The following is a 27,640-nucleotide window of genomic DNA, read 5'->3' as shown; positions in this document are numbered from 1 at the left end:
GTACATAGTGCCCAACCCCAGCTTGCTGAAGATTACCGGCTGGCCAAGGGCCATTATGAAGAGGCAAAGAATAATGTTGTAAGACCTTTGGCTATGGTTAAAGCCAGTGCATACTGGGAAGTACAAAGAGATGGACTGGCAGATGCTTGGTTCCAGAGAAAACAGACAGTCCTCTCTGGGTTTGTTCATACCAGGTCTCATCCCCCTTTCCACAACATTATTCCATCTGGAAGAAGGGATACCAAGACACAGCACACTAGATGCATCTCAAATCTGGTTTTATAATTTGATTTTGTACTTACAAATGAAGTTAACTGCTTCATTTTGAATCATCCAATAGTGTTTGCCTCATTTTTCCTGGAACCTAATATTTTTAGAGATACTTAGATGAGTTTAGTTCCCATCTGTAAATCAACCTTCGGTACACAGAAAAACAGCAACGATGAACTACATGGCAACATGTAGTCCACTTTTACCACAGTTTAATTTAACAGATTTATGAAAAATTATTTACACAAAATTCTACAGAAGATCAGTTATATCTATTCCTTCATTATCATTCCACAATTGTGGGTGACTATTGGTGTTAGTAGATATTCAAGAACAAGCTCTGCAGAACGCATATATCATTAATCATTGGATAAGAGAAAATGGTGCCCTCCACATAGTTCTAATATTTATTTCTCAAACTGGATTTTGATCACCAGTTATTCCGAGTTGTGATTAAGTCCATATATATTTACTGCACCTTACAGTTTTCTTTTTGCTCATCTTGCTCAAGTGGTCCTTGTTCATGTCGAGAATTTTTGGCTTTGTGCAGCATATGAATCCCCCTAGTATTATCAGACACGGTTTTTGTGGGTTGCTTATATGGGCAAAGTGGTGACCTTGAGGAAGATTTCATTGGTTGAAAAGCTGTTACTGCTTGGGACTGCTGTTCATCATTTACCTGTAACAGAAACAAAAATGTACTGTTTTACTGGTAATGGAAAACTGTATTAGCTTTCTGCAGCAGGTCAAAAGACTCACTGCAAAAGACTAAATATCGGGAATTTGCAAAAAACATATACATACATATTGAAAACAGAAAAAAATATTTTGAAGACTTTTATCACTTTGAATATACAATACAGTGAGACTTAATATCAATCATTTTGGTGTGGTGTAAGATGGGATGTTTGCTACACAGCTGGCAAGCTATTTGCTAGGAGCAGAAAAAAGCTAAGCCAAGAACAGACGATAGTCTTAATCTGTTTACTAAGGTAACAGGTATTGTATACTGAGATCTGTATTTCATTTTCCTGTACACATTCTGCAAACATAAAACATAGTTGTCACTTTTTTGCTGACATCTGGACAGAAACCACTGCTTTCACCTTTTAACTGATGTGCAGTCAAAGCACTCAGCTTATATTCTACATTAAATTCACATAGGAAAGTGAATAAATTTGTGTATGAAAATGACACGGCACATTTTAAACACCTTGAGAAATTTGCAACAGTTTGAAACTGGGTGTCTGAACTGAATTGCATGGAAGTAACTGTCAAAGAGAAGGAAACAAGACTTATTTCACTTTTAAAATAAGGCACACCATTTACTGTATTAATATAAAGCATGAAACAACAAGTTTTGATGGTTTCAACAAACAATGAAATGATATTATGAGCAATTCCTCCAGAAATTCCCAGATGTACGTCATCTTGAAATAAAACACACGCATATCTCCAGCCACATTCAAGAGAGTGGGGCACAAACTCCTGGAACTGATGACTTCCGCATATTTACGCTTGGTGGGGGGGAAACAACCCTGAAATCTTATTTTCTCCTCTACAGTTGAAGGTAAGGAGTAGCCAGTCCTTAGACCTAGACAATACAAGCTTAAGCAAAGAGGAGGACTTTTTGGGAAATCCCTCCTCCAGTTAGATTAAGAAAAATTATTACTGATTACTTGTTATTTGCTGTAACCTTGACTGTGGTCAGCGAGAGCCTACAAGCAGCTTGCAACATACTGGCAGGTGATTACTATACAACTTTCTGCTGCCAAGGCTTCCTTTCTTTTTTACACTGTTGAGTTCTTTACAAGCAACACGCTCCATTTGTTTCTAAAGTTACAGGAAAACATACATAAATGAGTGTAAATAAAATTTATTGGCATCACTTAATGAAACAGTAATAAAACACAGACCTCCAGGCAATGTCTGTAAGAAGCAGCGAATTTTGGCAAGTAGGGCAGTTAACCCTTGAAACAATATACATTAATTCAGTGGATTCACTCTCACTTCAAAATACAGATTTCCTATTGCTATAGCTCAAAAAAATTATGGCTCTGATCTGACTTGTCTTCCCAATGGTGCTTTCTGGATTCAAAACCTATACATCCACTAAACTATGTGGCTCTTGCCTTTACTTACTTCTGGTATCTTGCCAACGTACATTATGAGCTAACACAAAATAACTGCATTTAAAAACAAAGCAAAAGTTGTACTCTTGTTTTATGGCTTCACTTTTGGCTCTGCAGCAGACTCCACTGACTGCCAAGAGAATGCTTTTGTGTAACCTGGCAAACTGGAATAATTCTTATATACTGGCATACTTCTGTGTAGCCCTCATGTAAAGAAGTATCAATAATAACTATTCTTTTATGGCTCAGGTCAAGATAACATGGTTAAAAACTTTGGAAGATATTTCAGACAACAAGAGGTTTATTTCTGTTCTAAAGCTGGAACGTTTTTCTATAACCTGCAAAGCGTTTGCATCAGCTTAGAAAGAACACCTTATTCTGAAGGTGAAACATTTGGCAGTGTGTTGTATTACTGAAAACACTTGCAAATTTAATGTAAACTTCAGTTACTAAACTTTTTAAAATAAAAATCAGCTTTCAAAACCTAACTCTGTAGTACTTACTTATTTTGATAACCTTAAAATCTGGTAAGCACTAACATTAAAGTCTAGTTTCTTTACCATCTAAATGCTCCCTAGTTACATGTTTAACAATCTCTCAAATATCTATAGTTATTTTATAGCATCTCGAATCTGGAATTCCAAGAAAATTAGCAGAAAACTTAGCCGCAACTCAGACTCCCAGAGGTTAATTCTTTTGCTGTTTACTTTTTCTGAAACCTAAGTAACTACAGTATAAGGAATATCTGCTCTTTAATGTCCATTATAAGAAATTTAAAATATACCTGTATTTAATTTACATTTCTCACTGGGTTTCCCCTTGAAGTCACAAATTACATCACAGGAACAACTTGCAGATTGCTAGCACAGTCAAGACCTCTGTCCTGTTTTAGTGATTCAGTGTTTATGATCTTATCTTCACTGTATTGCTGAGAAATGTAAGCAATGATGATATGTCCTCAAACGTACTTGGCAAGAGAATACATTTAGTGAATGTATTAGTTTTCCCCATGGCCTTCATACCCAGATAAATATTTTTAAAGTTACCTTTTGTGGTTTGCTGCCACCAGGTGTTGAACCGGAGCGCTCACCAAGATTATCTGGTCTGCATTTTCGTACATCTTGTGTAGGCAAAGGCAATTTCTCGCTTGGGGAAGCCAGATGGGGAGTGGTCCCTAGATTTAGGGTTGTTCTACGTAGAATGCAAGGGCTAACCTTTGCTGTAGTGATATCAGAAAATCCTGAAAAATCAACAGCTTCTATTAAAAACAGCCGAATAAGTTACACTTTCTCAAAGGGATCTTCTTTTTCCACAACAGGGATAAAAATAGCTGATTAAAATAAATAATTTGTTCTGCTGAAGAAAATGGATCAAAAAGATTGATGAACAGATCTTGTGTATTCCAAAATTCATATGCAAGCCCTGGAAACTGTAGATGAGGTACAACAGTAATTCTATAGCAGAGTTGGTTTTTTTTCATAGCAAAGTGTCTGGTATTTTTCTTTACAGGTACATTATTATCTGGAGAATAATTTCAGTCTGAAAACATGTACTGGTTTTACTAAAATTCACTTAGAATACAATACCGTGACATGGTATTCTTGATTTTTCATATTTTCCCATGTCGAACTACAATGTTATAGATTATCTATTATATCTCTACTTAGCCTAGAAGCCAAATATTAACTGTAAGATGTCCTCAGAACAAGTGTATTTCCAGAAAAATAGTAATACTTGTAAAAAAAAAAAAGCAAATAACATGTAGACTTAGAAATCCTGACTTCTGGGAGTGATCACCAAAGTTGAGGTGATTCAGTGTATCTGTGGCTTGTCCTTTAATGATTGCAATTGCATTTATTACAAAGGGGTACTTAATGGGTAGTTGAACGTACAATATATTTTTCAAGACCCAATTTGTGCAATCTTCTCAGTTACTTTCTGCTATGGTGAACCTTTATATGGAAAATCAGGCTACCTAATTTTATGACATTCATAGTAGAATGAAACTGAACTCTCATGAAGATGGTAATATATTACTGCTGTGAGCAAGACAGTTTTGACTCAGGGAATTTTAATCGATTTGAAGTACTGCCAATTAACACACTTTTAATTCCTGATTCTGGTACTGAAAAAATAAAAGCACACAAATAAACAAACACTTGGGAAAGACACCTCTGCTTCCCTCCAGACCCCTCTCCTCCTCAGTTTCTGGTCTCCAATCGCCTCGCCGCACGGTACACCTTCAGTGAGGTGATGGGAGCACAGGAGAGGGGGATCAAATCCTGCTCCTTGTTTTTAACTCAGTTGCTCAGGCATGGAGGAGCCCACTGGTTGTAGTCCCTCTGGGGTGGTACCTCCTCCTCAGTATCCTCTCAGCCCCCCTTGGGCTGCCCTGCAGCTCCTGTCCAGGTCGCCACCACCCGCCTCAGCCCCATGCCCTGTTCAGTATGATAATTTGCTTCAGCATTACTCCTGTCCCTCCAGTGCCTGCATTGTTTTTCCTTCACCTCAGCATTTACCGCCCTTTCTTACTCACGTTTTCACAGAGACGCAACACCTCTGACTGGTTCCATTTTGGTGCACGGTTTTGTCCCTTTAGAGCCAGCTGGCCCAACAATGTCAGACACAAGGCAGCCCTGACCTTATTCCTCAGAGTCCTCCCTGCAGCTCTCACTTGCCAGTCAGACTCCACATAGCTATTAACCACCTTTTTGACCTCATAAGGAGTAACACTGAAGGAACTGTGGCACTATGAAGGGATCAAGCATGACTCCATCACAGCACCATACTCTAGCACTCCAATCTTGTGGCCTTTAACATTAGATTCACTCCACATCTATTCTCCCCTAAGTTTCAGTGAATGGTTCAACTAATGCTTTTAAATGACTAGAGGAAGTCTTCTGTCAGCAAAACTTTGTTGCTGTTAGATATCATATGCTTAGCCTCTAATACATGCATCACGAGGAACTAAAAAGTTGTAACCGTCAGGGCTATTTAACTCTTAGCAGAATGGTAGTTACTAAACCAACATAAATATATTATGCTGGTCTAACACCACAGCTCCAGAAACACTAGCTTGGCACTAACTGGCACATCTCCCGTTGACTACTTTCACCTTCTGTCACCAAAAATGTTTACACAGTCACCTATGAGTTTTACTCACCCAGAGTAAAACTAATTCAGCAAAACAAGAGAAAAAACACACCTGCTATGCTCAGAGAATGTTTGCCTTTATAAAACAGTCTAAATACCTTTTTTCACTACTTCTGGAAGCCTATCTGGCTCATCGTCTGTGTTCTCCTGACCCAGCAGATTTTGACAGATATTATCCTTCCTTTTTTTTTTGGATGAGGTCTCTGGCACAGGGGATCTTGGTTCGCCATTATCTTTCCTGCTGTCTTCACATCTCTGCCTTTTAATTGAAAGCTTAGTAGTATCTTCATCTGACCTCATCTGTTTGAGAGACTGATTGCTCACTGTTAATGAGTTATCTGAACTCAGTAAAGGAGTGCTGACAGCATCACTTCTTGGCTGTTTCAGCTGAGCACTCAACAAACCGACTTGTGTTTTTAGCATCTCATTTTCTTCCTCTAGTTTATAATATTTAACAATTAGAGAGCAGTATTTCTCCAAGTTCTCATTTGCTTCTCTGGCTTTCACTTCTGTAGATTCCTGTAATTCTTCCAATTTTAACTTAATTTCTTCCGCAATGGCATTCTCATCAGCACCTTTCAAAAGCAAAATACCATTATACATATAACTGACATAAAAAAAGATGCATATATAAGAATTTATAATGCAATGGTCACACATCTTTTAATTCATTATAGATGTTCTGTAACTGTCCAACTATAAAAAAGTGACAGCGTATAACAAAATGGGTGATATGTTAGACATAACAATGTATTTACTAAATAGAGAACAAACATGCAAAATTTTAAAAGAATCCTTGACCATTGCATGGGCAAACATTTTCCCTGTCATTAACTTCTGAACACTTGAGTTTGCACCCTTAACTTTCTTTAAGTATCATTTACAATACAGTGCATCTCATGAGATAAGCCAAAATATAAAGAACAAAGCATAAGAATCAGAGGGGAAAGCTTGCTGGAAAACAATAAAAGAACTTGTACACAAACTTCAGTTACTAAGAAAAACACTCCCCTTCTTCCTTAAGTCTTTTTTAATCAAAACATGTAATATTTAAAATATATATTCATAATCCAGGATTGCCTCTGATACTTTAAGAGAAAGAAGATGAACTAGATTTTTAAAATGTTTGACATGTTTGAATGGTACTTCTTTATACTAGTTAAGAATCATGGTCTGCATTAGAGTTGCATATACAAATGGACATTTTAGGAAAGTTTAGAAAAAAGAAAGTTTTACAAACTAATGCACTGCTAAGAAAGCATTAAGATTGAATCTAGATTCAGTTACCTTCTTTCTTATACTTTGACATAGTTAGATTTTTCTTCTTTAATATTTCGTCACGTTCTACTAGTTGTTTCTGCAACATTTCAATTTCCTGTTCCATCTGCTTACAAGATTTCATCCACAGCTGCACTTTACTGTGGGCAAATTCATTTTCCTTCTTCAGTTGAACTATGATGTTAATATTATCCACCTACAAAATAAGATCCATAGTTATTACACCAGAAACATAATTCTTCCATTTAAACATTACAATGTCCAATAGAAACTCAACTTGTTACGCAATATCAGCTGTAGAGCATGGTTGTAATGCATGCTTGTTTCTGTACAACCTCATTACAGCAGTTCCTTTACTGCAGGAAACATGAAAGTCTGCTTACTAAATGGGTACATACAGGTGATTAACACTGCAGAAAAACAAGAATTCAAATACCAATAAGGGAGACTTATTCTCTTCAGATATACCAACAAATGAGGAATGTTCAGATTACTGATATCAGGACTAGCATGAGAAACATTCAGGACTACCTATGAGAAAGCTGTATGAACCCTAAGATAGCAGTCCTTTTTTCACCTGTTAACACTTCATTGACATGGCATAAGAAAGCGCTGCTTTCCTGGTAACAGATTTCAAACCAATACTCCAAATTTTACTCTCCTAGTCTGAGTCTCCTCTATTCTTCTTTCTGTCCCTAATGTATCTTATTATCACAGAAGCAAGATAACCCAGGCCTGCTTTGCACTCTAAATTCCAGCTCAAAAATACTACTCGGAGCAGCAGCAGATCATTCCTTTCCACCCACTTCCACTCTCCTGGGCTGCTCCCTGCTCATCTGGTCTGGTACCAACCTGTATGCAAATACCACACGGTGAGCACAGCTGGAAGCCTTGGATGCTACATTTACACTACCATGGGTACTGTTTTCTGTCACAGTACTGTATCCTATAGTACTATATTATTGGACTGCCGGTATTAAACAAATTAACACCACAGTTCCACAGGCCCTATGGAATAAAGAACTGTGGAGCAATTTAGTGTTTACCTGCAAGTAAACTGAATTGACTATGTTTCTTCAAGAGTGCATTTAGAGAAATACTCATTCTTGAAGTGGGAGTACAGAGTTGGAGACAGCAATAACAGACAGAAGCAGGACAAAAAACCCAAAACGAAATGCAAAACCCCCCGTCAAAGAGATAGATGAGAAAAGTGCAGGGGAAATTAATACAGAAATTCCATTATATGGACAGTTAAACTTCACCTGTGCTACTACAAAGTAAACCAAGCACATCTAGAACTGTTCCCAGCTATCAGTTGTTCACAGTATGTGGAGCTCATATTCTATTATCACTGAGAACAGTTCTGTCATTTAGAGAATTACACGAGTTAATACTTGTAATGACAATTCTACATAAAACGGAATCGATAAACTCTCAAGAATAAAGAGCAATGTATCAAGACTAATGCTTAAGACAGAACATGGTATCTTTTATCATCAAAGTAATTCACATACAGAAAATAGAGGCACTGCAAAATCTCTGAGTGTATTCTAACCACTTTATAAACCAGTTGCAATGTCCAATGTAGAAAAGAGACTTCTGTGTTTACCATCACATAAACCAATAATAGGTGAGCTCAGCCGTGTCATACCTAACAGAATTTTTCTACTGTAGAATAACAACCATGTTTCCTCCATGCTTTATATTCTTATTAGTGAAACAAAGACTGTATCAAAGTCAAGCCAAAGCTCTGGAGCACTGGTTCCCAACTCTATCTTTATTTTACTACATGGTGCCTTGAGCCTCATATAATTGTCAATGCTTACATATTTTTCTTACCTTAGCTTTTAGGAGTTCTCCTAAGGTTTGATTAGCTTCTTTAAGGGAATTATGTAGTTCTTCTTTATTTGACTTCAAATGCTCAATTTCCAATTTTTGTGAGCTGATAAAGTGCTCCAGAGAATTCATCTTATCTTGACAGGCCTCAATTTCTGCTTCATTCTAGAGAAAGAAAATGTGCCTAATTACTATGATACTAAAAAGGACATTGTGTTGTGTTTTAAAGGTGTACTTAAGAGCATATCACAGCCCACAGGAATTCCACAGCAAATTTGCCTGGTATGTTTTGAGGTGTTTAAAACTGAAAGAGCAATTTGTCTCAAGTATGCATTTCGAATACCAGAAACTTGTCTCTAAGAAGTCTGACATTAGAAAGCCCTTATAATTTAAGAGCAAGTTATAGTAAAATAACTTTATTTTCACAAGAATGAAAATTATTAAGAAATAATTATAGTAAATTGTTTGCCTGTGTCCTACTGGCCTCAAGTACATACTTATAGACAGGTATTTCTGCAGTAAAGATGACAGCTCTTTGTATACAGCATGGCTGACAAATGCATTTCCAACAAATTTGCTCCTATATCCTAAAGTGCTTAATCTTTCTTCCCAATTCGTACCAAAACAACCATTTCCTGGACTAAAACATACTGTTATTTTCCCTTTATCAAATGTAGTCCCAGATAAATTATATATATGCTTAATATTTACAGTATTCTGAGAAATTCACCTTTCACTACTTGCTATAAGAAAAAAAGTTAATTCAACACTTACTGAGTTCCAAGGTGAGTATATATAGAGTTCAGAGATATTGTTAGCAAAAGACAATTTCTTTTGCAATAGGATCAGCAAAATTTTGTAAATACATAGAGTTTTTAATTAAACTCACAGCACCATTCTTCCCATTTTTTGATTTACCTTTTGGTTTGCTTCTGTCAGAGCATCCTGATGCTCTTTCTCTGCTTGAAGTAGTCTGTCTTTGTATTCTGATATTTGCCTTTTCATTTCACTTTCTTTCTCTTGTAGTTCTTTCTGGACCATCTCCAAACTCTTAGTCAGTTCATTTTTTTCTGACATAGTTCGATGCAGCTGAATCTGTAAACAGTAATAGCACATTCTTTGTTACTTAGAATTTTCTCAATGGAGAAACAGTTATCTATTAAACTACTTGATTTTACATCTGAAATGTCTTTGAATTTCCAAAAACAATTTGGTAAGAAAAAAAGTATTTAACAGAGGCTAAACACACTATAAGAATGGAACACAAAATGAACACAAAAGGCAGGACAGGAGGCAAAGGAGGTTCTTCTAAAAAGAAACATTATGATCTGAGGGGTACGCCAAGTGCAAGTTTGCCAACACTGTTAAATCAAGCAGCATTGCCACAAATCAAAGCTTAACCTCTCCAAACATTGCTCCTTCTGAGAGTGACTTGAAAGGTTAAGGGTCACTTTCCTCACCCTAGGATGACACCACTTTCTAAGCATTTTCATTTTGATTCACTTTCGTAACTGTACTTTTTGGACAGCTAGCTTGTATTTCCATACAGGATTTCTTAAAGTCGCAGAAATCTCTTTCCCCACCTCCTCCAAAATCCTCAACACAACAGAAACAAGCCCCTGGTTATAAAATTTTGTAAATAACGTTAGTAGGCTAGAAGATCACTTAAGCTGCTTTAAACACATAGTAATGTTCACAAATAAGACCTACAGTCATCTAGATGGTAAAACAGCCTCTGAGAATTAAATATGAACAAGTTAAAAATAAACACTCTAAAACAGTTTCTTCTTTGGCTTTGTCCTGAAAGCAGTTTAATGCTACTGAAACACTGAAAGTAGTTTAGTTTTAAAACAAACTTGAGAAATGTCACACTTTTTATCTAACACCCTCAGTGTCATGATTGAATGCCTGTAGTAGAAAGAATTTCTTGGCACTGAAAGATTTCTAGATATCCACCTGTGGCCTTCAGACCAAGAAAACATAGTTTTGATAGAAAGAAGAGAGAAAAACTACTAACTAATCATCATTCTATCTCAGAACAGAACATTCAATTTTTGGAAGTTTGGAAGCAAGAACCTCTGATACTGTACATTAGCACAGCTCCCTTGACAGCCTCCACGCTTGTACTGTACTTGAGCATCTGGCCTTGAACACAGAAATACTACACATGGAGTAACTAACTTTGCTCTTTTCCAATTGCTCCTGAAGCAGTTGCATTTCTTCAGCAAGCTTGTTCCTTTCTATGGTAGATTCTTCCTGTAATTGGGAAATCTTCTGTTCAGTATCACTTAGCTTGACTTGCAGCTCAAGACAACTTTCAGTTAGTTCATTTACCTGAAATTACATTTTCCATAATTATTTTTAATACATGTGCCATGACCTGCAAAGAATTTCTTTACATGCAACAGGCAGTTTTTAAGATTTTTATTATTATTTTATTCCCATAGCTGGTCCGACCCCAAGCAAGAGTCACAACAGGCTAATACTATTTTCACATGGCAAGTGTCCAATTGTTGTTTGACCTTCTTTTGAGATTCCAAAGTACTTAAACTTGATATAAAAACTCACTCACCCAATACTAATTTGTCTTTCCTCTTTTTTGTCTACAGGAAAGATGAAACTATCCTGCATTATTTGATTACTTAAACTTCTATGCCTACTGTCAAGAAACCTTCCCATTCATCCTACACAAAACAATGGTGTGCTTTCCAGCTCTATAACTTCAATGCAAACTCATGATTGCATTGAAAACATAATTTTAAAAATAGGGTGTTTACCGTAAAATAACTTTAACCTCAGACTTTTAAGATATAATTTATTAAGGAAGTGGTAAGCCCAGAGGACACTTTACCCTCACTCCTAAAAAGGGAACTCTACCTTAATGGAAATGGTATTACCTTTTTATCTAAAGTGCTCTTTTCACAAAGTGTAGTTTCCAATTCTTTCTCAAGGTCCTTATAAGACACTTTTAGAACATTAAGGATATCCAGAAATGTTTCATTATCAGAAAAGCGTTGCTCCTTCAGCTTTAACTCAGCAATCAAATTCTGCAGCCTTTTTTTTTGCTGGTGCCAACATTCATGCTCATGTTGCATGTCTGTCAGCTGTAAAGACAGCTCCTGTGTTTCTTTCACCTGCTTTTGAAGAACACAATTTTCCTGCACCTTTTCATCAAGTTTTTGTTTACAATCCATCAATTCTTGAACAAGTACTTCCCTTATTTGATCCAATTTGATATTTTCATTTTTTATTTGCTGACATTCCTGTAATAGTATTCTTTTATCTTGCTCAAGATGAGCCACCTGATTAATCAAGACTTGCTCTTTTGCTCTAGCATCTGCTTCCTCCTTGCAAGAAAACTCTAATTTCTCACTTGTATCTTTGAGCTCAGATTCAAGCAATACCACAGTATTTTCAAACTCATCCTTGATTTGCATCTTTTCTTTCTCCTTTTCTTCTAACAGTTTTGCTGTAGTCAAAATTGAAAACTCTAGTTCAAGGATTCTATCTTGCTTTTCTTTTAAATCTTTAACCAAACACTCTTTTTGTGAGGTGAGGACATCAATTTCTAAGTTAAAACATTTCAGCTTTTCAGTCATCTCTTCCATGTCCATTGTTAATGTTTCTGCCTCTGCTTTAGCAGTCTCCGACTGAATAATTGCATCTTCTAGATTTTTCTCTGACATCTCCAATTCTCTTTCAAGCCTCTCTATTTTATCCGTAAGAGAATCAGCTTTCCGTTCACTCTCTCTCAGCTTTTCAGCAATGTGGTGTTTTTTCTTCTCATCAGACTCAATTTTTACTTTCAGCTTCTCAATTCCATATCGCATTTGGTCTACTTCTTTCTGTGCTGAGCTGAGTCTAGCAGCAAGTTCACCTTTTTCCATTAACAAGCCTTCCAAAGATCTGGAAAGCTTTGAACTTTCCATTTCTGATGAACTTAATTTACTCTGCATCATTTCCAATTCTCTTACAATCAGCTCTTTCTCCTTCTTCAGATCTGCTGCTTCGTTTTGGAGTTTTCTTTTTTCTAAGGTGAAAGACACAGCATCATTTTCCAAACTTTGCATTTTCTGCAGAAGATTATCTCTTTCATTTGATAATTGATTTACATCAGATTTTGCAGTCTCAGGCAGATTTGTTTGTGTCCTCACTTCACCCCCTAACCTTCTAATGAATTTAGCAGAATCTACCTTAGTTGACTCTACTTCTTTTAATTTCTCTTGTAGCTTCTGATATTTCTGTTCCAGTTGTGTTTTATTTTCAGCCAAAATACTCAGTTTTTGGCCAATATGATTTCTCTCAGCTATGACTGAAACAAGGTGCTCTTGAAAGCTAGAAATAGTTTTCAGGTTAACTTCCCTCTCCCTTTCCAATTGCTGGCATTTTGCCTGAAGCATTTCAATATCATGCGCTATGAACAAAGCATGGTTCCCAATATTAACTTGCTCAGATTTTGGGCTCCTCTGTTCATTTTCAGCTGCAAGAAATTGTTCAGGACAATCTCTTTTGGTCATTTTGACACCATCCAATGAGTCTGCTGCATTAGACAATCTAGCTTTATATACCTCCAGCTCAGACTTTACGTTCTCAGGTGTTTTTTCCAACAAAAATACTCTAAGAGACAATTGCTGCTTACTGACAGAGACTGATTCTAGTTTTTCCTTTATGTCACAGTTTCCTGCCTTAACTACAGTAGTTTCCTCCAGTTCTGCAAAAGCTGAGCTCTTTGGAGTTAATTGTGCATTCTGAAAGCTCAGCTCTGAGTTTAATTGATCAACATTCATTAGTAAATCAACAGGTTTATGGCTTTCTTCTGTCTTGTAGATCAGCTTCAAATTTTCAGCAGTCTGTTGTTTTGCCTCCTCCTGAAGTGTTTCAGTGGTTATTTGATTTTCGTAGAAATCCCCAGCACTCGAAAACATGCTACTATTGGAAAACAACAATGCACTGGCATGGTCTGGAGGGCTGGTTATTTTTCCTGACATATTTCTACACTCATGTTCTCTAGAAATCTTCTCAGTATGATCTTCTGTTAATCTTGATTCATCAGTCTCAGTTACATTTTCACACACAGAGGTATCTCCTACAGCCATTTTCTCAATGGGGATTAGTTTAGGTTTATTGCTTTTCAGTGCTGAGTTTTCAATAGGCACTCCCAATTGATGAGGACTACTGTTTTCTTGTTCAGTGTTCTGCAAGGGTTAAGAAACAGTCTGTTACAAAAAAGAAAAAGAGTACAGAAAAGAAAAAACCCAAAGGTTTTAAAAGTTTTCTTAAACTAGTGAAGCTCCTCCTCTTATGCGAAATAAAATAGGTAGCATCCTTCTCTACTTCAGAATGGAAAAAGATTTACACTTATTTATACACACATGCATCTTTGGCCAAAAGGTTTTACAAGATACTGAGGGAGAATTTTCAGCCAAATCTACTGAAAGACTACATGCAAGTATATCGCATGCCTCCATATTTTGGAAAAATAGATGTCTATGTGACAAAGTGAAAAATTATTAGTAACACGAATGGGGGAAAGGTTTACTGCTCATCTTCTATTAGACACCAGAAAATCTTCAAGGAACACAAGCCGAAAACCTCAAGCAATCCATTTTCCAAACTACCACTGTCTGTCAGAGCTGGGCTTACATTTGGCACCACCTGATGCTCTCATTTGAAACAATAAAAATGAGTAACTTCAAAACTTGAGGACGAAAAGAGAACTGGGTCTGAAGGCAGCACCTGAATGATCCGAATTTAGTACTTCACCTTGAGAAAGTTCCAGCTATGTATGGTAAGGAACAGTATTTCTTTCTTCAAGTGTCTGTGTATTAGTGTGGACGCTCGATGTGAATTGCAAACAACACAGAGAAGTGAAAGGTTTTCTCCTCTGCAAGGAGCAGTTGCTCAGTGTTGCACAGTTGGCCAAAAATGTAGCACTTTAGCACTGCTCTCACAGAGTACCTTGAGATTCAATTTTGCAGTCTATATTGACTGGACACTGGATGCCACTTGCACAGGACTTAATGGTCAAAACTGGAATTCTCACAAGCAGAAAATGCACTTGGATTGATTTTTAAGGGGAATTAGGCTAATACATTGTCTGCAAGAACTAAACTGGTTTTCCTCCATTCTGAGTGAAATTTTGATTCTACCACTCCGTACAAGGAGCAGCAAAATCTAGTTCACTGGTTGCACACCATCTACAGCACTGGAAAAAAAAAAAAGACAGAGCTGACCCCCAAATTTCTCATTCCCTTAGGTATTTTAAAGGAATTCAGGTTGAAATGAAAATTAACTGTTCTGCTACCAGCTTGTTCTGTTCTGCCGTTGACAGTACTGAAAGGAATTAGAGGTGCGGAAGCAGTCCTAGTTTGCTTGTCCCATGAAGGTACATGGGAATTGTGTGCATCTTTAACTGACCGTTAAATCAGAGATCTAACTAAGCTTGTAAGCACAGTACAGATACATACAGTCCATGCACATCTACTAACACAGCAGAATCCACACTGACACAGATCTGAAGAAACAACAGGAAGTAGCGCAAGGTATTAAACAACTCTAATAGACTAAACTTGTTGGTTTTGTCATCATTTGTTGTTTCTCATGATCCCTTAAGATGCATAAACCAGAACTCAAGGCACAGATTATTTTTCTACTTTCTCTAAAGAACAGTACTGCTTCTGTGGGACACAATTTTAAACACCTTAAATTTGGCTTACCATAAATCAAAGGGTTTACATGAAACTGATTTGCATGACAGCAATTACTTACATTTTCAATATGGGTGCACAGCAGTGAATGAGAACTTAAATTAAGGACCTGTAGTTGGAGTCTTGCTGCTTCCAGCTCCAAAGACAGATTCTCAGTTTGTTTTCTTTCTGCTGCCAATTTGCACTCCATCTCCATAGTCACGTTATTCAGTTTCTGCTGCCATTCTTCCTTGTCAGATAGATTTTGCTGCTTGAGATGATCTATTTCTTTTCTTTCAGAAAGTATAACTTTTTTCAGCTCATGTATTTCCTCATTTTTCATATTCTCTTGAATGTGAAATTGGTCTTCGAGCACCTTGATGGCCTTCTCATATGTCTGACACAGCATCTGAAGTTCTTCAATTCTACTCTCAAGGTTAGATTTTCTAGGAGTAGTAATCCTAGGCTCTCTAACAGAGTCCAATTTGTGATCATTATGACAATTTTCAACAAAAACTTTTGTTGCACCTTCTGGAATTATTTCTGCAGAACTGTCCAGCTGATTCGTTTCCTCTGTCCATTTGCAGATACCATTGTTACAAGAATCAACCACCTTACCCACATTTATAAAACAAGGGCTTTCAAAAAGATCTGAGGAAGAAACCATGGACTGAGCTTCATCTAATTTAGACAGTGTGTCATTTTGGCTAGAAGATAGTGGCACTCCCACAGAATCTATATGAGCATTGCTCAGACTTGTCGACAATGCAGAATTTTCTGCCTTCAGTATTTCAATGCAAGACTGTAGCTCAGATATCTTTGAGCTCATACTGCAATGTTGTTCATGTAATTTTATATGTTCATTCTGGAAAGACAAAAGCTTCTCTCTTATTTCAGCAAAGCGTGTTTTAACTTCTTTGCTGGACAATTTTAAATCTTCATAGTCAGAACTGGGTCCAGTACTGCATTCCTTAAGGCTGAAGGACATTTCCTTATTATCAAAATACAGTCTCAGATTGCTGTCATCACTTTGATCCATAATTTCATCAGGAAAAATATCTTTCTCCGCTTTTAAATTTTTATCTGTATTCACTATGTCCTCTTTCTCCTCTGCCATTTCATTAATATCTGTGATGTCATTGGTTTTTGAGTCTTTAAATCCACAGGTTAATACGATGTTCTCCCTCTGCAACCTGTCACACATTTTCTCGAGCTCGCTCAGGTTGTTTATTATTACCTGCAAAGAGGATGCCAGCAAGACCGATGAATAACTTTCATCCGCTCCTCTTTCACCACAATTCTGGGAAATGCTGTCATAATTATACTCCAGCAAGTGGCCATCTTCATCTAATACTTTAAGTGGAGAATCTGAAGTTTTCAAGTCTTTAACAGACAGTAGTTCTTGCTGCAGTCTCTCTTTCTCTCTCACACTCTTCTCAAGTTCTACTTCCATGCCTTTTAAAGCAGTCTCCAGTTGCATCACTTCTAATCTGTAGTTCTCGAGGGACAGTTCTCTGTCCTCAAAATCCATTTGAAGAAGCTCAAGTTTAACTTGGTATTTATTCAGCTCAGCATCCTTTTCTTCCATGGACTTTCTCAACTGTTCTGAACGGAGTCTCTGCTCACAATTAACGTCACATATTAAAGGTTCATTTTTTGTTTCTAGTTCCTTCCCCAATTGCTCCTTGTCTTGAAACATGATACCACATTTCTCTTGCATTGTATTTTGTGTTGCCCTGACATTTAACATTTCCTGTCTTAAACAGTCAAGCTCCATAGAATGCACATGTTGGATATTGGAAAATTCCGACTGCAGTTGCTGAAGTTCTTGAACCAAATCCTTTTTTACTTCTTCTGAGGCTATTAGTTTATGTAAGATATCTTTATTCTCACTAAATACCTGTTTCTCTTGTTCTAATATTTCTTTCTTTTCCTCAAATGCAATTGTCTGCTCTCTCAGAATGCTCGTTACTTTTGCATTTTCTTCTTCCACCAATTTATACTTTGCTTGCAAAACTTTAAGTTCTGTTTTGATTTCTTCAGTTCTTGATTCAATACGTTGTCTTTCCTCCTTGTGTTTTCCAGACATTTCAGAAATTATTTCTTCTCTTTCCTTTAAACTATCGGAAATATTTTTATTTGCTTCCAGTAAAGTTTTTTGTTCTTGCTCTAAAGCTTTGCTTAAATCTCTAAGGGTTGCATTTTCTTCAGTAAGTTCCTCAATTTTTTTGCTATATGAGCAAATCATTGAAGACATGTCATTCTTCTCTGAATCCCATGTTCCAGACAAGAGCTTCAGCTGTCTTACTGAATCCTCAAGCACTTTATTATTGATCTTTAAATCCTGAATCTCAGCTTGTCTTTCATTTAGAGTTTGCAGTTGCATGTCCTTTTCCTCAACAATAGCTAAAGTTTTTTCAACTAATTTCTGACGTGCTGAAATATCCGCTTGCAAGTTACTAATGTGCTGTTTAGTCTCTGTCACAAAACTTTCATGCATCTGTTCTACATTAAATAATCTTTCTTCTGTTTCACCCTTTATTTGCAGTAAGTCTTTATACTGCTGCTGCTGATCTGAATTCAGCTGCTTTTGAGCCACTAAGGAAATCTCAAGAGAAGAGATCTGATCTCGTAAAATGGCCAAATCCGTTTTTTTTTCTACTTCTAGAAAAGCTCTTGCACATCCATGATCCTCAGCAGCGGAGTTATGTGCTGCAAGCTGCGTAATGCCTAACACAGTTTTATCCTGACCACTTTGTAAATCAACTTCTCCAACTTCTGTCATTTCTGAAGTGGCTTTTGCTTTTACAACACAACAAATTTTTTCATATTCACCAAGCAGGTCATGATAACATTGCTCCCTTTGCAGTCCTTCACTTGCTGCTAACTGTAACTTCTCTTCCAGTTCACCAACTTGGTTGGTAAGCTGCAATATTTTACAGGACATATTTTGTATCTCATTACGGTACTTTTTATCAGAATATTCTGCTTTCCGCTCAAGTTCATCAAAGGCTTTTTTTTGTTCTTCTAATTCTGCACTTTTACATTCCAGTATGTCTTTAAGTTCTCTAATCTGTGTGCATTTCCTGTCACTTTCAGTTTCCATCATTCTGAGTTTCTCATTGTGCTCATTATTTTTGATTTCCTGACTTTGAAGGGAACTCTCCAAGTCATTAATGTGAGTCAGCATACCTTCCTTTTCAGACTGAAGTTTACTTATAAGATGATCATTTTCATTTTTCCATTGTGAAAAAGCAGTAGCCTCTTTTTGCAATACTTCACATTCTGTCTGCTTGAATCCAAGGAGTCTCTGCAAAGCTTCCAATTCTTCCTCCATTTTACTTACTTTACAGTTTTGTTCTTTAATATGATTATCTTTTTCCTTGAGCAGGTCTTGGGTAGAATCTTGTTGCTTTTCCATGTCAGCTAAAGCTATTTTTAGCTTCTCCAGCAAAAGGGAGCTCTCTTGCTTTTTAAATTTCTCTTCCAGTAACTTCAGCTCTGCTTCTTGAATAGTATTCTTATCTGTAAAAGAAAACAGCATCAAATCTTTGCCAGTCAATACCAGCAATTCTACTGCTAATTTTCTAGATTAAATATTACTAGTTACTTTTACTATTTTCAATTCTCATTCTAGTGCAAAGCATTAGTCTCAAGCTCTATCACTGGATAAAGGATTGTTTATATCGCCTTAGGCTGTCGGACACTATGTACACATAGACATTGTCAACTTTCCACTCTGCAGTCTGATACAAGCCTGCACTCCAAGCTGGTCGGTCCTTACTTCTCAGGTATAACTACCTGCTGTTCCTGTGTCTCACTTTCACCAAATTTTTATATAAAGTAGCAGTGGTTGCTTTTTTGTTTGGATGTTGGGTTGGTTTTTTTTTTTTAATTTAAACTGGACAGGTTTCATTCTAGTACGTGACCTTCTTGTGGGTCAGTCTTACACTCCATTCCTGCCAAAGAATGCCTAATTTTACACAGTCATTTTCCAAATTGTCATAATTGTTGCTTTGTCTTGATAGGAACAGACTAAGAAACACGAAGGATAAGTATGGGGTGGTAGGGATGGAGTAAAGCATTATGTTCCACTAGCTACCTGATAAAGGCTGCAAATCTTTATGATCAAAACCAAATCATCAGTTGAAAGGCAATGAAAAGTTTGGTCATTAATTTTTAAAAAAAAAAAGCTTAATTTTGAAATCTTACATGAAGTTTGATTGATGCATGGAAACAAGTGGGATACACAGAAATAAGTGGGAATCTATCTGCTTTTTTTAGTCAGATCCAACAGAACTACAAGGTATACCTCAACTCAATTCCTGAAAAACTGTGTTCTCAATTAGAAACAAACACCTCAAGCAAGACTCAAATGTCAGTGGTTATGTAATATTTTCCTACCTTTTTTGGTTTTTAAACACTGAAACACTAAAAGGAATTTCAAGACAGAAGTTTTCTGCTTTAGATAGATTCTACAAAATTCAGTTTGTCAATATGTCCATTACACTTCAATTAATTTCAAAACTGTATATCTTCAGGAACTGAACATGTTCATAGACAAAAATTAATTTCCATTTAGGACAAACTCAATGTTGATTAAAAACACTAATCATATCCCACAGTGGAAACCTTTTTACTTAATTCATAATGAAACTTACAGGATTGCGGGAAAGATAAATCATTAAATATGCAGGGGTTCTGCAAATTCAAATACGTAACTCACTTTTCACCTCTTCTGCAAAATTCTGGCTCTGCTTTAGAGACTGCTTGATCATATTTAGTTGTTCTTCAAGTCGGTGGACCTCTTGCAATTTTTTTTTAAGTTGACTGTCAAGAAGGTCTTTCTCCTGCTTCACTTCCTAAAATAAAACCAAATAAGACGATATTTCATGTGAGTTGCCAAGTTCAAAGAACTCAGTTAATTTAAATCAAAAGATAGATATTCCATTAGGTCCTATTAAGTCTTTGGGCAGCTATGCTTGGGTTCATAACCAGTGCTTGGGAACATAAGCTGATCTATTTTTAACTAGTTGACAGCATCCGAGAGATGCTGCCAGTTTATGTAGTTAGCATGCCCCTTGTTTGCATAGAGCAAACAGCTCCACATGACCTGCCCCAAACAGATCAAGACAGGACAGGACATATCCTACAAAATCTGAGTTTATGAAATTAGGCAACAAAGGAAACAAATCCCTGAAATGGCATCAAAATTAACAAGAAATTTATAGATCATTTCACCTACCATCTCATGTAGAGATAAGTTCTCTTTCCACTAAACATCATCATCATAGCAACACTGGTCAAATTTTATTTAGAAGTGCGTACTCTTTCAGAGGGTTGTTTTACCATTTAAGAGTATTTTCTTCCAAATAAATTGAGTTAAAAACACCAAAACAAAACACAAACAAACCTATGTAACTACATTGCAACTAGGAAGCCAAATAAAACTCCTTTTAAGGAAACTAATCCTTTTTCTCCAAACTCCTGTGCTGCTGGACAACAGATGGCATGGAACTGGCATGGCCAGTTGGAAACAGGCTGTCAATTATTCATCCATTTACTACTAGCAGATGGGCAGCAATTCACAAAAGTCAAGCTCAAGAAATGGAAAGGTCTGCATGAAAAAAATTAAAAGCTTGCTGGCATAGCAGGCTTGTTTTTGCAACAATGTAAATAAATCACCCTCAGAACATGATTGAAATTGTTATTGACACTAACAGTTACCTTCCCTTCTACTCATAGCCTTCCCTACCCACAGTTTAAAAAAAAAAAAATCCAGTCACATATAAATTTCAATGAAGAAAGTTTTCTAGTAATCTTAGCAATAATTTTTCACAGTAGTACAAGTGTCCAAACTTCTTGCATTCAAAGCACCATACACAGATGCAATACAAGTACATGAGCAAAGTTAAGGAATTAAAATGGCTGAAAGGTCCAATTATTTTTATTTGGTGCAAACTTTCACAATAAGCAGCACTCTGCAAAACCCAGGAATCCATGATTTAATGGACTAAGTATCTGATAGTAACTAGCCATTTACACTTTCCAAAGCTATAAGCAAAAGAATCCATTTAGTTTTAGTCCAGCTACCAATTCGACTTGGACATTGTATTACTGAAGTTAGCCATTCTGCAATTGTCCCTTGAATAAACAAAAACCAAACCAAAGCAAGCTTCAGAACCTATACACTGGTAGTACTATTTATTTTGGAGAAACTCTTCACGTGACAGGCTTACGAGCAGTTTAGGTACTGACTGACCAATTTTTCCAATAAGAGTTATGGGTTTGCTTGCAGAACTGCTAAGCTATTGAGCTATTACCATTGCAAAGCTTAGTAGTCCTTAGACTAAGCATATCCTGTATTCTCACAAGCATATCTGTTCTGCAACTTTTTTGCAAGACCAGTCTTATTATACAGTAAGGACTAAACACAGCAGTGGATTAACCAGATAACAACTGTATTCTCCACCAGGTAGTTAGACCATTAAGGTAAGACTGCAACAACTTCTCCTTAATAAAGGAAAAGAAATGCCAATGTCACTCTTGTTTTCTTTTGCTATAAACAAAATCTACTGTCAGCAAAGCTTCCAAGACTTCAAAACAATTTTATGTAATTCTTTGCATGATACTTACTTATGAGAGTGAGGAAAACAAGACATGCCTTAAGTTCTGATGACATATACCATGCTTTCTCATGTGCAAGTCTTAAGATAGAGAACTGTAGTGTAACTGATTGCTTCAAATGTTACAATTGCCCCCAGATTAAGCTTCTTTATAAATTTATTGGTCATGTTCTAATATAACATCACTGTCACCAGCTGTTCAATTGCTGTCTGACCAAGACAAACAAATATGAAGAAAAAAATCTGACTATAGTTACAGCCTAGTAAGATGGACACAAAACTGGTAGATAAAATGAAGCACTCGCAAGAATTTGCAGAAAAAAAAGTTATTTCCACAAATTAGATGCTCTCTGACAATGAGATCCTAAAGAACTGTATCAAATCTAACGTCACTCCATAATTTCAAAGCCAGAAAGGGCATGAGCCCACAATATCTGACACAAGCTATCTTTTTTTTGTGTGTCTAAAAATATGAAAGGTTACGTTAAGAATGTGCAGAAGCTTGATGGAGGCTTTCCTACTATGGGATACACTGGAAGAACAAAAATTATCTCGATTAGCCTTACCACTGGAAGGCACCAGTTACATTTATTTAGTAAATTGGTTTCAGGTTTCAAGGACCCTATCTGGCATCAAGGCATGGAACAGCCCATATCTGTACAACTAAAGTCTTCTATCTTCCAAAACAGGTGTCTCTAACCAAACTGCTTGCTGGGAATGGTCCCAAGCTCATGTGAACTCCCAAACTGTGCCTGGGAATTGTATGAAGGAGTGCTAGTCAGCTGGGCCAAAGCCATGCAAACTGCTGTTCTAACAATTAACAGTATAAATAGTCACATTCTAATAGCTGGGAATGTTCCCAGACATTGTAATCTACCAGCATGAAGGCACCTAAAGTTTCACAACATACTAAAGCTGTACCAATGTTTGTGCTGATCTGAACAAAACCCACTATTTTACTTTAAATTTTATCATAGAACTTTGCCAGGTAATTTTTTTGGCAGAAATTATACCAGATTATTTTATATCTGCTCATGACAACAGGCAACAAGCAAAATGAGTTTTTTTAAATAAAACAAACTGTGACATGGATTACATCGGTATTGAGCTCTGTTTCCTTTTTTACTTCTGATTCCCCAAATAAAGGAGAACAACTGTAATAATTTCAAGTGTAGCTGCTCTAATTGCCACCAAAGCAAAACAATATCACTGAGAAGAAAAAGGAGCCATGAAAGTTAAAAGATTTCTGCATGTGTGAATATGAGGTAGTATGGCAGCATCCAAAGACTTCTCTGAATTTATCTTCATCTGGGGGGAAGTTCTTACAGCACTGTATATTTCTTGGACTATGTTTCTTCTAAGAAAAATGCATATTTTTTTAAAAAAGACAATATAGTAAATATTTTTACAAAATTGCTGAGTTTGGCAGTGTGCATCAAAGCAGTAGTCAATGATTCTAGAATTTACTTTTAGAATCAGACAAGCATTGATATATTTTTATTTCAGGACCAAAAGCAAGAATCTCTTGAAACAAAACCCTATTTTTGATAAAAGATATGTCCAACATGAACTAGAACCATATCAGCAGCATTACAGGAATGAATCCTGACTGCACAGCCAACTCCACAAATTTCATTAATTTACATGACATTAGTGAAGACCTCTTTTTGTGTTACAAACAAGACACGTTTTTAAGATAATCCATAAAAGTTTACAGATTGCTTATGAGAAAATACACTATGTGAGCAAATGCTCGACAGCATCAGTGTTTAAAAACTGCTAATTTATGCTATTAATTCTATCATCTACTCTTCTGCAATGGTTACCTCAAAGCTTCTTGTCAAATCAGTTTCCTTAGCCTGGGCTTCTAATAAAGCCTGCTCTGCTCTACACAGCTTCTGGGCAAGATCACTGGTATCATATTCCAAGCGTTGTTTCACTGCCTTTACCTGTAAGAACATTGAAAATTGACATTGTATTCACAGGCATATATAACTTTTTTTTTAACTCCTGTTCTTGAACTCCAATATTCCATTACAACTTTTTTTTAATTTTATCCCACCGTAAACCTAAGGTTGCTTTAATGTGGCTTAGAAAATAGTTGCTTATTGCCTTTCCATTCCTTTGCCTCTGACCAGAAAGATGGTATGTCTCTAAAATACATACATTTCTAGACTGCCTGAAATTGGATTAATACCTCCAACTTCCAGGTACAAGACCACAGTAATACCTGTAGGATACAAATGAGATTGGGAATGTAATAGCCTTTTTTATAACCTAGGAGAATCAGAAAGTTAGGATCATGACTGCACTTATTGCTCCATTGACACAGATTTTATAAAAAACTGATCAAGTCTTAGCTCTTTCAAAATAGTCCTATAATGCTCCAGATCAAAAAGGAAGGAAATGCCATTATCAGCACAAAAGTCTATTCTGAGGTCACTAGGTAATAAATTAGCTTTCTTGGAGAAAGAAATAAAAGGCACTTATTTTTCTCTCTAACAAAACAATTTCTTCAGCAAGCATATACAAAAGAATATGCATATTAAGAAACCTCCACTGAAAACATTTGACTGAATGTATTCTCATGGCTATATTTCTAAAATAAAACAAGACTGCAAGAAAGCTGTTGTCAGTTTTAGAAATGCTGTTTCACTTCAGCCTGCCTGCTAATGGGTATTCTCAATATAACTTTCAAAAACTTCTGGTGTTTTTTAGAAATTCAGTTAGCTCTGCTGCTTTATAGCCGCTCTCAAGAGTTTTCTGAGGCTTTTTAAACATTCTTTTTTTTTTGGTCACCCACTTTTCAGGCTTCCTTAAAATTGTGGGTTTGTGACAACTAATATGTTCTAACAGCTAGTTGCCGCCAAATACAATAACTCCTTTGTACTGATGTTCCTCCTTACAGACGCCCTGTATTGGGTTTGCACGGCACGGTTCTGGTAGCAGGGGGAGCTACAGGGGTGGCTTCTGTGAGAAGCTGCTAGAAGCTTTCCCTATGTCCAACAGAGCCAATGCCAGCCAGCTCCAAGATGGACCTGCCACTGGCCAAGGCCAATCCCATCAGCAACAGTGGTAACGCCTCCGGGACAACAGATTTAAGATGGGAAAAATAATGGCACAACTGCAGCAGGAGTGAAAATATGTGAGAGAAACAGCTCTGCAGACACCAAGGTGAAGAAGCAGGGGCAGGAGGTGCTCCAGGTGCCGGAGCAGAGATTCCTCTGCAGCCTGTGAAGACCATGGTGAGGCAGGCTGTGCCCCTGCAGCCCATGGAGCTCCACGGTGGAGCAGATATCCACCTGCAGCCTATGGAGGACCCCACACCAGAGCAGGTGGATGCCCAAAGAAGGCTGTAACCCCAATGGGAAGCCTGCACTGGAGCAGGCTCCCGGCAGCACCTCTGAACCTGTGGAGAGAGAAGCCCACGCTGGAGCAGGTTTGCTGGCAGGACTTGTGAGCCTGTGGAGGATCCACACTGGAGCAGTATGTTCCTGAAGGACTGTACCCCATGGAAGGGACACACTCTGGAGCAGTTTGTGAAGAGCTGCAGCCCATGGGAAGGACTCACACTGGAGAAGTTTATGGAGGACTGTCTCCTCTGGGAGGGACGCCACGCTGGAGCAGGGAAAGAGTGTGAGGAGTCCTCCCACTGAGGAGGAAGAGGAAAGAGCAGCAGAAACAACATGGGATCAACTGACCACAATCCCCATTCCCTGTCCACCTGTGCCACGTGGGGGGAGAAGGTAGAGAATTCTGGAGTGAAGTTGAGACAGGAAGAAGGGAGGTGTGTGCGGAAGGTATTTTAGGATCTGGTTTTAGTTCTCATTATCCTACTCTGATTTGATTGGTTATAAATTAAATTTTCCCCAAGCAGAGTCTGTTTTGCCCGTGATGGTAACTGGTGAATGATCTCTCTCTGTCCTAAACTTGACCCATGAGCCTTTCGTTATACTTTCTCTCCCCTGTCCAGCTGAGAAGGGGAGTGCTAGAGCAGCTTTGGCGTGCACCAGGCATCCAGCCAGGGTCACCCCACCACACACTCACCTGATTTTGTGGAGAACCAGTTCAGGGAGTTAAACTGATAGCAAACGGTTGTGTCTGCGTACACATATGCTAGTTATTTTTTTTCTTTGCTTTTTTTAGCTCCTGTATCAGCTCACTGCAGGGTCACATGAGCAGTAGCACTGCTAAAAAGAAGTACTAGGAGTACATTGCCAGGGTGTATGAAATGGGGCTGTTGTTCCAAGGTGCAACTACCCATTGATCAGTTCAGCTCTACCATCAAACTGCACCTCTGCATGTCTTCTATATAAGGTGTCTCTTGTGATCAGCCATAGCTGCTCCTCTCTAACACATTTTTTTTAGCTGCACTGTTCTGCATTCACATCTCCTTCCCTGTGGAAAGTGGACTAGCCTCAAACTTTTAAAAGCCTGTAATTCACAGTTAAACACATAGTATTTCAGTAAGAAATGGTAAATACAAAACAGCTAATACAAACTGTACAAAACATTAATACAAGTCCCCACACTAATTACTTTTTGCTTTATGTATAATTAAATCAAGGCAGTACTGCTGAGACAACTAAATACCAGCTCTAGTAGAAGATTTTAATATAAAAAAAGCCTACTTTGTCAAATTCTGCCTGCAGCGCGGTGAAGTCCTTTTTGGCTTGCTGCAGTTCCTGATTCAGTTTGTTTCTTATCTGGTTGCACTGCTGATCAAGTGTTTGTAAGGAACGTTGCTGACAAGAGATTTCCTAGAAAACAGTGGTACAGTAGCAATCAACACACAACTGCAACAAGTCTCTGTTTTGGTTACTGGAGTGACAACAACTGATTTTCATTAGCTGATACTGCCTGCTCAGAGACATTTGTCTTACACAGTGAACAAGAGTTTAAAAACAACTTTGATGCATGCTGCAAATGTCACATGGGCAAGAATGGCCCTAACCCGATTTATGTCATCTGCTTAAAAACTTCATTACAGCAACATTCCTATCACAGAAAGGGGGAGGTGGGAGGGTGGAATTCATCTAAAACTAGTGAAAGTAATGGTATTAAAATTCTTCATCTTAAAGATAAGTTTCATATAAGAATTACATTACACTATCAGTGGACAAAATCATCTCTACTATTTTTTACTTACCTTCCTATAGGGTTGATTTTTTTTTCTAAGAAAATTAAAAAATAGTCTTAAAATATTACCTACCATGAGACTGAGCACAAGGTAATCTTACAAGGGCAGTAATGAAAACTGCACAAAACAGACTTCCTGAAATCTGTAGAAGGACAACATAGTTTGTGTGGCTCTTATGACATGCCAAGTATGCATCCATTAGGACGAACAGCTGTACTTGCCATTTCTCATGAGGCCTGTTCCTATGCCTTTGGACCTTATAGTTGTGATTCTGCACAGATTTCAAAGATTTATTAGGATATAAAACAATAAGAGGTGTGAGGGTAATAAAAAGCAATGAAAGAAAAAAAAACCAGGATATTTATCAGCAATAACTGCTATGCAAAAGTTGCAAAATGCTCTACTAACAAATTCTAAGATTCTTGTGAAAGAGAAAAGACAATAAAGCTCTTGTGCTTCTATTATTAGTTTCAGAGTATAGGTGTGGATACTTCATACAGGCAAGCTACTTCACTAAAA

At 37.2% G+C, this 27,640-nt stretch overlaps 1 protein-coding gene across 1 annotated transcript in view; it reads right to left on the bottom strand.

Annotated features, from left to right (window-relative positions):
* Positions 1–739: 739 nt before the first annotated feature.
* Positions 740–27,640, bottom strand: part of CENPF (centromere protein F) — a gene marked incomplete at its 3' end in the record, with an annotated part of 43,071 nt that continues 16,170 nt past the window's right edge. The window contains exons 8-19 of the mRNA XM_081997142.1: positions 26,613–26,741; positions 23,808–23,930; positions 20,082–20,217; positions 15,438–18,880; positions 11,567–13,864; positions 10,851–11,003; positions 9,588–9,764; positions 8,673–8,834; positions 6,843–7,029; positions 5,654–6,130; positions 3,449–3,642; positions 740–949 (exon numbers count right to left, since the gene is read on the bottom strand). Coding sequence (XP_081853268.1) covers positions 740–949; positions 3,449–3,642; positions 5,654–6,130; positions 6,843–7,029; positions 8,673–8,834; positions 9,588–9,764; positions 10,851–11,003; positions 11,567–13,864; positions 15,438–18,880; positions 20,082–20,217; positions 23,808–23,930; positions 26,613–26,741 — 7,689 coding nt within the window. The remainder of the gene's footprint in view (positions 950–3,448; positions 3,643–5,653; positions 6,131–6,842; positions 7,030–8,672; positions 8,835–9,587; positions 9,765–10,850; positions 11,004–11,566; positions 13,865–15,437; positions 18,881–20,081; positions 20,218–23,807; positions 23,931–26,612; positions 26,742–27,640) is intronic.

Source organism: Phaethon aethereus (genome assembly GCF_964289735.1).
Source record: "Phaethon aethereus genome assembly, chromosome: 3".
Taxonomy (NCBI): Eukaryota; Metazoa; Chordata; class Aves; order Phaethontiformes; family Phaethontidae; genus Phaethon; species Phaethon aethereus.
This window is presented reverse-complemented; position numbering and strand designations above follow the sequence as displayed.